Here is a 10,737-nt window from a genome sequence, read left to right as displayed (position 1 = left end):
GCTGAGTGAGTTAGGTATCCGGCTGGGGAGCCAGAGGTTGGGAGGTCAGTTCCCCATTCTGTATCACCTTGGGCAAGTTGCAGAGTCCCAGGATGTCCCCAGAAGAAGGGAATGGGAAACCCCTTACTTAGAAACCACTGGAGAGTTTTGCCTTAAGTCAGAATTGAACTGTTGACTTTGTGATGACACACAATTATTATACGGGGAGGTTTGATAGGATGGGAGATTAATTCCCCACTGTGCCTCCTTTGAGAAGAGCCAGCCTGTGGAGCCGTGGGCTAGTTACTCTACATGGCCCCAGAGCAGCTCCAGAAAAAGAGAATGATAAATCATTTCTCATTACTCTTTACCTAGATAATGCTGGGAAAAGTTGCTGTAAGTCAGAATCAGTTTGCTGGCATATAATGGTTAATTATAGGGGAGTTACTGGCTTAGTTATTCACTGTATGGGTTATGGGCTGATGAAACCTGGGTATTGTTTTAAGTGTTTTGAACTGTCTAAAGATGTTATGTCTAAGCTTTTGGAAATATTTTTGATGTCTCAGAGAATTATCTTATATACATTAGCACCTTAAGCAGCATTTTATAGCAGATTAAGATAAAATCCAAAATGGAGCTGGAGGCTTTTTGTTCTTCATAGTGCTCATAAGTTCACCCAAATACAGTTTCTCCAAGAGCAGTAAGCTACTCCATTTGTCTTAATCAAGATCTGCGGACTCTGCTGCAGTGACCTGAAAAGACTGCATTGGTACATACAGATTCTTGGCCTACAAGCTGGATCTGTATAGCTTATTGGGGTTACTAAATCTGCATACCTGGAGGGTGGAATCTTGGGGCTTTACTGTAAGGATCCTGGTGTAAATTGGAATGGATCTTTTTTGTTAAAATCTTGCTTGTACACTATGTGGCAATTTGCAGCTAATAGCAGAGAGACAGGCTTTCAAACTATGATTTCATTTAAAAAGCTTTGCTTATATTTTCACATCTTTTGTTTTGTTTTATGTTTTATTCTTTTGATTTCCATGCCTTGTTAGTTATTTACTGAAAATTCCTGCTTCTTTTTAATTAAAAAACCTCACAAGCAAGTAACTAAAAAGTATCAAAATATAACAAGAACCAATACCAATAATAAAACAGCAACAACCAACTATAAGTACAGCAGCAGCAGGCAGAAGGGCACAAATAATAAAAAGCAGCAGGAACATAACTACTATCTGACTGAAATGCTGGATCTTTATTTTTTTTAATCCGTAGGAGGCATTTTGTTTCTTTGCTTGTATCTGGACCACATCTCTTATACATTTCTGGCAGTCATTGTTGGCCTAAACTGACAGCCCTTGGGGTGCAGCATTAAAATGTTTTTCTTTCAGCAAGCTTTTAAGGGGTTGTATTTTCTTCCAGAAGTTTTGATTATTATCAGTTTATTGAATCACTTTGGAATTATTTGTTTTAATAATTGTTAGGTATAATGCTTTGTTCTGTGCTGCCTTACAGTACAGCTCAAAGCTGAACATTTGTTCTATTTATTTAAAAATACTTAAGTTACTTTTCTGACTATCAGGTCCCGAAAGAGATACCCAATATAAAATGACAACTGTATAATACATTAAAATCAGCTAGAAAAAAGTACAATGAAACAATACTTCCTAAAATTTAATAGCTCCCTCTGGAATTTCATTTTTAACCATACAGTATGCGTTTACTGGTAAATTTATTTGCTTCATTTCACTAATGGTAATTGACTTTTGTAGGCCAATTGATCTGAAGTCATGTGCTCTAAATTTCCATAAGCCAAAGTGGAAATTGAGGGGGTTTGTTTTTGTAAGAGTTTCGAATTTCGTCCATGTTCTAGAAATATATACTGTACAGCCTGATGATCTACTGAAGGTCTATCACATATGGATATAACAAGAAAATACCTATGAAATGTAATTTGATGTGTCTTTTGATTGTTATTAACATAGGCTTCTAGAACAGATGCATTCATGAGATAGTGGCGAGCAGGCCAGTACTCTGCTTCCAAGTGTTGCTGAACAGCCCACAAAAAATTAGTTTGAAAAACTAATGAAATGGCTGTTTCTAATCTGGAGACCACTGGCTGGTATATAATATTAGAGAATTTTGAGGCAGTAATTAGAAATAGGCCCTTGACTGAAAATAAAGTTTGCCTTTGGGAATGTTTTGATAGGAGTACCTTAACTCAGGATGTCTTCATCTGAAGAGAAAACCACAAGTCCTGTTTTGCCAAAAGACTCCGATCGAGGCAGTTCTGTCTCTTCAGATCTTCAGGTAGGCCAGAAACAGCTGTTTGAGGGGACACTGTTTTTCTTTTCTCTGAAAATGTTTCTTTCAACAGGTGTGAGTTGGTTTCTACATTTTAAATTCTATTAACTTGTGAATCTAGCAGAATAACATAAATGTAAATAAATGGGATTTTAGAAATTGTTGTAGAGTGTACCTCTCACTGAACAAAATTAGTGCACTGATGTTTTCACAATGGTCAGACTTAGATTAATTGTAGGTCAACAGGCTCTATTCTGCTAGCTACTATATAAGCTTCTGCACAGGCTTGGGCAAGTACAACTTGAGTGCTGCTGGTTTCCTACCACATTGCCAAAGTCTAAGAAAAGCAGACTCAGACCTGCTTTATCCTGGAGGAGGGGGTGAGGATGGCAAAGATAAGCCAGACTGCTAGTGGTTGGGGATGTCTGGCTCTGTACCATTGCCTTCTCCCTCCACTGCTCCTACCACCACCATAGTTCTCCCTACACCAGGGAAGCGAGTCAATGGAAAGTATGAAAGCTATTTGGGTTTGGCTCTGGCCCAACTCAGAATTCTCTTCTATCTGTTGTATTTCATGGTCTTCATCCAAGAGGAATATGGAAGCTTTTTCATAGCCCTGTTAATTCATCTGCCAGCTGCTTAGCCAGCTTGCCAGTTGCCAACCCAGCCTAGTCAGTCAGCCACTACAGCTTGGAGAAAGCTGGAAACTTGTTATGTAGGGGATCAGCTCCCCCTTTTTTGACTGCCCTTCTGATTAGCACCAACTAGTTTGTCTTCCTGCTGGTGCATGATCCAACATTTGAGACACTGATTACTGGAACCATTGGTTGTGTGTACCCAGTTTCCCTGAAAATAAGACCTAACCTGAAAATAAGCCCTAGTATGATTTTTCAGGATGCTTGTAATACAAGCCCTACTCCAATACTAAGCCCCAGTTAAGTGAAACCCTGCCCTTCACCATTGTGCAGCAACCAGTAGAAGATAACATGACTGTAAAATAAAACATCCCCTGAAAAATAAGCCCTAATGCATTTTTGGAGCAAAAATTAATATAAGACCCTGTCTTATTTTCAGGGAAACATGGTAGAATGAAGGAGGTATTTTTGTGTTCTCTCTTTATTCTCTTTTTATACTTGCATCCCATGTGTTTCTCATATAGACATGGTGTACGCACATTTGTATCATCATAACAGAGAGTCCATGGACATCTGATCTATTCCTGTCTGCTCCATTTCAACCAGGAAAATAAAGAGTTTTGCTAGCTTTCATGCATGCACCTTCCACAGTTGGGGAAAGTTACTCTTCCCAATTCTCAGTTACTCCCAGTCCTCCAGCAGCATGGCTGAGAGGTTTTTTTCTACTTCTGCACTCTGCCTTTGTATTTCTTGACCGTGAATATGTGTGACTTTGCTTAGTGTTTGGCTTGACTTTTGCAACAGAGTAAAGAGGCTTGGTTATTTGAATTATTTGCTCAGTGTTTTGTGTTCTTTATTATAGCTTCAATGATTGAGGTTGATATTAAATTCAAGGGCAGTTTTTCCCATGCATGAAATGGCAGAGTTTGGGAATGCAGAATTTCATATGAAAAACCTGAAGCAGTTTGAATGTATAGTTTCCCCCTATCTACTGTATCTAAGGAACAAATGAGTAAGGATGGAAGACTGTTTCTGTGCAGTAACCTCCCTGCTATAGGAGTGGGCAAGTTCCGCAAGGCCAAAGGCCATTTTTTATATCCGCTGGCAGCTTGAAGGCTGCACTCCGAAGGGGGCACAGTAAAGAGGAGGGCCATGGCTATTTGCTTATTTAATTTATTAATAATTATTTAGAAATGTGATGCAGTGGTTGTGTGCTGCAAAAATCGTCACAATGTTTTTTTGTTAACTGAAAATTTGATGTAAGTTTTTTAAAATAAATTTTTAAAGGAAATCTCCCTTACATCTCCCTATGGTCAAATTAAAAAGGGGGGGTTATGAGTTGGCCGGGGGGGTATTAGGCCATCAAAACAATTCACAATTACCCCCCCCCATGGCCCGTAGATGGCACAGAGGTATATTTTAAGCCATTAAAAATGTGGGGGAGGTATGAGGGGCCTTGGGAAGCTAGAAAGTATCCCTGGGGGCTGCATGGCTTTAATGTTTGGGAGAAGCAAAAAAGAAGTAAACCTGAGACTGTGAATTTTACCTTGTCATCCTGAGATTGTGCAAATCCCCTGGCTACTTTACAGTCTAAATCAGAGGTCTTTGTTTGCCTTTGGATTGCCAGCAAATCTGTTTAAAAACCTGCCCTTTTTGCCACATATCCCTTTAGCAAAAAGGGCAGGTTTTTAAACAGAAGGGGGACGTCGTTCTTCCTAATGTTTCGCCAGTCTCTGTGGCTGGCATGTTCAGAGGACAGCACTCTGTCTCTGTTGTTTATTTACAAGATGCTGATCTCATTTCTGATCATGTGTGAATAGGATTCCAGTCTGTGAATTGTAGATCATGTTGCTTATCTAGTGATGTTGGAAAATAACGCAATGTAGGGAAGACACTTTTCCCATCACAGCCCCACCCCTGCCCTGCACCTTAAAAAGCTTCTGAAAGCTAGGAAACGATCCAGAGGTAATTTGGGGGTTCACCAAGAGCCGCTGGGAATGGCAGGTAGTTCTAATGCCGCAGAACCATCATGTTGGTAGATTTAGGCCATTGTGCTGTTCTATTAAAAAAAAATTTTCACAAACCTTGTGCAAAATAGAGGGGAAAGCAGTACATAAATATATTTTATATTGACACCACTGCCATCTGTTATAGCTTAGTTAAATATTGAGAACACTAGCAATCAGTTACGATAGTTCTAGAAGAGGAATTAAAAACCTTTTAAAGCAGTAGGTAAGAATATGGTCAAATGTTAAAAACCCTGAAGTGAGATGGAGGGGGGGGGGATATGGAAAATAAGAGAAATGAGGCAAGCAGGAAAACCTTGGGATCTACTGTGTGCATGAAGAGAGATGAGCAGAGATTGGCGTGCAATGATTTTGGAGATCTTTGATGGCTGTGAGCTGATTCCTTCGTGAGGGGCTGTCCTCTCCTGACAAAATTACTCCCAGTCACCTTGCTGTTTTGCTCTACCACTCATCACGGTGACTGCTATTTTATTTCCTCTATGACAATAGGTGAGGAAATGTAGAGTGTTTCTGCTCATGATTTTCAGATCTCTTGTTCCCCTTTGCCATCACTATTTTCCATAGGCTTGTTTCCAGTCCCCTCAATCTTGGCCCGTTGCAGAGCTACAAAACAGCGTTCAGGTTGACTGATCTCTGCTGAGGGTATGGAGTTGAGCAACACAACTTTAAGTAGTCTACTGTAAATGGTTTGCAGAGATTTTGTACTATTCAACTAGGCAACAAATGAGTTGCAAATAACTATATTTAGTGAGATTATTATGATCTCAATACTGCAAGTTTGCTGTGATGCAAATATATGCTCAGAGTGTTTCTGAAACAGAAAATACAGGACAGACTGCAAGAGAGCTGCTTTGCTTTGGTAGCTCAGCTTATGAGTTCAGAATAGTACATGACATTGAAAAAGATACACTTTCAAGACCTATGATTTCATCACTGTGTATAGTGTCTCCGTGATGCAGGTTGCACCTCTAAGAGTATGATGGGAGGAATTACATTTCTTTCTTATTCTGGCTTGGAAACAGATGTTATATAAATCTTTGTGGTCCTTTTATGATAGGATGAATATGAAGAGCTGCTTCGCTATGCTATAGTTACCCCAAAGTTTAAGCCAAGTACATTACGACCGTCGGATCATACAGATAGTCATCAGAAGTCTGCAGGTAATTTGCGACAGGAATTCAAAATTTATCAAGGCATGAAGCCCGCTTTGTTTCATAAAGGAGGGGACCCATCAGCTTGCCAAAATGAGAGATGCTGGTACAAGAATGCATTTCCCCCTGATTCAAATGAAGATCCTCCATAATGTCTCTTTTTTTTGGAAATGGGTTGTGTTTACCTGTGTATCACATGACTGAGCATATATATATTCTTATATAACTGTATTTATCCACTATGCAGTTGAAGAAACAATTAGTCAAAACAGAACAGATTAAAAAGTAGAAAGCTACCTTATATCAAAATATGCTGTTAGTACATTTATGCCAGTGTCGAGTACCCCTGAGTGCCCCTCTGCACTTCTCTAGCTGCATCTCTCTTTTTCAGACCTAAAATGATTTTTTTACAGCTCTGGCCCATCAAGCTCTGTGGTTTCCTTTAGCAATAACATTGAGAATGACATCACAGAGTATGAAGTGTCAGAAGATCATTTTGCCACTCTAGCCTGCTATGCTCTGTGGTTTCTCTCAAGAAGATCATTCTTGAGAAGAAAACTGGAATACAGTGGGCTACTTTGGCAAAAGACATCCTGTAATTCCCTTCAAGAACTTTACTAGAAAAACAGGCCACAGAATAGAGTTACGTATGTTAGAGCAGCAGTTGCCTTCCTAAGAAGGGAAAGAAAGCCTTCTCCATACAAGGAAAGAGATACTGATGAAGCTCCCCCTCCCCCTAGTATTTGTTACAGAGAGACAAAGAGGGAGGAAGGTTGGGTGGGTTAGAGAAGTGAGGCTTTACATGTGAATCTTTGTATAGGAGAGAGTAAAAAGGCGACCTGTGGCCCCACACATTTCTGGGTCTGTCTGTATGTACTGCTGAGATGCCATTCTGATCACTGCCATCCCTGCATGTGGCCCTTGGGTCCAGATCTACACTAATTGATAGTGGTTATCCATGATTTTGTATATTTCTTTCTGCTACCTGGCAGTTTCTGGGATTAGGTCTGAGACTGCTGCAGAGAGTCTATGCTCTCTCACAAGGCCTATGGTTCCCAACCTTCAGTCCTCGGATGTTCTTGGACTAAAACTCCCAAAAGCTTCACCACTAGCTGTGCTGGCCAGGATTTCTGGGTGTTGTAGTCCAAGAACCTCTGGGGATCCAACATTGGGAACCACTGGAATAGACTATGGCCCAATCCATAGTTTAAGTTGGGATTGCTTTATGTACCACTAGGAATGCGCTAAGGGACGTGGTGGCGCTGCGGGCTAAACTGCAGAAGCCTCTGTGCTGCAGGGTCGGAAGACCAGCAGTCATAAATCGAATCCACGCGATGGAGTGAGCTCCCTTTGTTTGTCCCAGCTCCTCGCCAACCTAGCAGTTTGAAAGCATGTAAAAATGCAAGTAGATAAATAGGTACCACCTCGGTGGGAAGGTAACAGCGTTCCCTAGTCACGCTGGCCACGTGGCAACGGAAACAGTCTTCAGACAAGCGCTGGCTCTATGGCTTGAAAATGGGATGAGTACTGTCCCCTAGAGTTGGACACGACTGGACTAAAAATGTCAAAGGGAACCTTTACCTAGAAATGCCCTAGCTGTTTGTCTGCTCTTCACCTCAACTTTTTGAAATAGTTTGTAATTTTCCATTACCATGACAACTAATTTACAATGTTGTGTTAATTTATAAGATTTGCTTCAAGGAGATTTCATAGCATATATATTATTTTCAATATGTGCTATGTTTTTACACAATAATTGAACAAAGTAGTTAATTCTGGCCTAATGAAATGTATCGTCCTTCATGTCATTGTGTTCCTAGTGGGTACCTTGCAGTATTTCACTTACTTGAAAGACGGAGTAATTGACCCTTGGAAATTTGCTTTCAGTCATTGTTTTCTAGGTAACAGTTTATTTCCTGAGGCTTTTCTAAAAATAGCTATTGCGTAAGTATCTACTCCTTTGAAAAAGTTGAATGATTTTAATTCATCTTAATGCCTTTTACCTCTCAAGGACTTCAAAGACATGATATATGTACAGTTCCAGTTTTTATTTTGTTAATTCAGAATTGCAAACATTTGTTACCTTGACAAGCAAAAACAAAATTATGATAATTTTTAATGGAAAGAATTTCACAAAATCTAAGAAATGTAATAATTCTTCATTACTTTTGACTTGTATGTAGGTAGCTCACCAACTGCAATACACTCTGGCTTATCCAAATTGACAGAATTTTGCTTACTGTAAGCTTGACACAGGAGCACAATAGCAGTCACATGGTCAGGCTTTGGCTGCTGCTCCTGGTGCATATTTTAAATATAGCTAGGATGGCATAAAAAGAAGTACTGGTTATTTCTGTCCAGGAAAACACAAAGCAAGCCGGAGGGAGAGAGAGAAGTGTATATAATAGAGCTTTATTATGCTTCTTAATGTTTAAATGCCTAGGAGGTTTGTTTCTGGATTATGCGTAACAATAAGGGCCTTGTTGGATGCTATATAGCCATGGGTGTTTTATCTGGGTGAAAGGGTTTCAGAATCACATGGTTCTTGTCCATGTTCTTACTGTGCTAGAAGACTTCTCAAATTCAAACAATTTATAGCGTCACCCCTTCCTAAACCTTCAATGTGTTTTTCTTTCTGTATAAGTTGTCACTGCAAAGCAATAGTAGGGTGTCTATTTTGTATGCAGAAGGTCCCAGATTCAGTCCCTAACATCTCTACGTAAGACAGGAGAAAATTCCTGCCAAAAGATCTAAAGTGCTACTGCCTGTCCATGTCAAACATGCTAGGCTAAATTGGCCAAAATTCTGACCTGATTTAAGGCAGCAGATTCCTATGGGTCTGCCATATTGGCCAAAATCTTTTTGTGCAGTTCTGCATGCACAGTAGTACTGTAATGACATAATCAGCGGTGGCAAATTGCTGTTGATTGAAGGAGAGTTGCTGATGATTAAAGGCTGTTTCAGGATGCATGTGACTTGTACACAATGTGATAAAGGCACATGCATCCTGAAATTTTCAAAGGAAGCTTTTAATTGTCTGATCACTGACGTTACCTGGGTTTCCATGGTAAACGCCAGATCCAGATGGACCCCCAAGCTGCGAACCTCACTCTTCTTGGTGAGAGTCACTTCCCCAAAAGAGAGGGAGTTTTCCAAATTGTCAATGGCGGGACCACTCACCTTCAGGACCTCCGTCTTGTCCAGGTTCAGCCTCAGTCCATTCTCCTGCATCCATTGCAGTACGGACTCCAGGCAGTGCTGAAGGGATGAAGCGGCATCTGCTGTTGTTGGAAAAAAGGAGATGTACAGCTGGGTGTCGTCAGCGTACTAATGACACGAAGCCCCACATCCCCTGATGACCCCACCCAGTGGCCTCATGTAGATATTAAACATTGGTGAGATAATCGAGCCCAGTGGAACCCCACTATTGAGACTCCATGGGGCCAGTACACTCTCCCCAAGCTGTAATCTCTGAGAATGGTCCCCCAAGAAGGATTGGAGCCAGGCGAGCGCCAGACCACTGATACCCAACTTGGAGAGCCTCCCCAGGAGGATACCGTGGTCGACGGTATTGAAAGCAGCTGAGATATTGAGGGGGACCAAGAGAGACATTTTACCCCTGTCGGACTCCCTCAACAGGTCATCAAACGGGCCGATTATCTGCTTCCCCAACTCTAATTCTTCTTTCCTTTAGATTTTGACCTTAAATAGTAAATTATGAGTTAAATGGGAATATTCTGCATTTATTTGAAAACAGTTCTGAAATCTGTTTTCTTCTTTTAACAATTTTAAATAGCATTCAGATAATGGGGCCAAATTGTTGAGTTTTTACTCCAGCTCTGTCCATGTGAACAGTTGTTACAGATCTTGTATGCTGCGTGAGAGACAAGCACTTGGGGATTAATTGTTTTGGTAGTCACTGAGTAAAACATGGGTCAAGATACTGAAGATGCATTTTTAACAGCAGTTTAAGTACATTGAAAAGACTGCTGGGATTCAAATACTTGCAAGACTCCAGAGTTCTAAACAGTTTTTAGAACAGATGGAAGATCATCAGCTGTGATCGACTCATACCCTAATTGGGGAGAAAACTCTTCCAGAACATAACACTCTGTCGTATTAGAAGTCCCACTCCATATAACAAGATATTGTGGGGAATTTCTTCTTATTCTCCTCTCTGAAATCTGGAAATGGAGGTCAAATATGGGGCTGGGGCTTGGCAGCTTTCCTGCTTAAAATCTCACTGACAACTTTTGTAGTGAGCCAAGTTCAATCTTTTCTGGCTAGTGGAGATACTCTACATTCAGTAGTACTGTATCTCCTAATCCTGGATGGGTTGAAATCAGCAGGATAGTGATCAAATAGGCAACCTGCCTATTTGAAAAAGGATATGCCTTTTGAAAAAGGAAGTGGCAGAAATTTGTGTAGTCTACAGCAAAAGCTTTGTTAATATTGCAGAGGCTCATGCTTCAGTGTGTGTGTGCGAAATGTTTTCTTTAATTCGCCTCTCTCATTTTGAAACTCTTTGAATTTTATTTCTGGCTAGCGAAAGAATGGATGTTGGTCATTAGTTGACATGTCAAGTTTGAGAAGAGCAAACATGTTCCCATGTCATGGGATTTCCAACAAGCACTGCGTACG

The 10,737-nt window shown here is 40.5% G+C and overlaps 1 protein-coding gene across 1 annotated transcript in view; it reads left to right on the top strand.

Moving 5' to 3' along the window:
* The window catches only part of POC5 (POC5 centriolar protein), a 39,216-nt gene that overhangs the window by 1,162 nt on the left and 27,317 nt on the right, over positions 1–10,737 (top strand). The window contains exons 2-3 of the mRNA XM_020804052.3: positions 2,189–2,289; positions 6,003–6,105. Coding sequence (XP_020659711.3) covers positions 2,206–2,289; positions 6,003–6,105 — 187 coding nt within the window. The 5' untranslated portion in view covers positions 2,189–2,205. The remainder of the gene's footprint in view (positions 1–2,188; positions 2,290–6,002; positions 6,106–10,737) is intronic.

This window comes from Pogona vitticeps, chromosome 2, assembly GCF_051106095.1.
Source record: "Pogona vitticeps strain Pit_001003342236 chromosome 2, PviZW2.1, whole genome shotgun sequence".
Lineage (NCBI taxonomy): Eukaryota > Metazoa > Chordata > Lepidosauria > Squamata > Agamidae > Pogona > Pogona vitticeps.
Note: the sequence above shows the minus strand (reverse complement) of the source record. Positions and strands in the feature narration are given on the sequence as shown.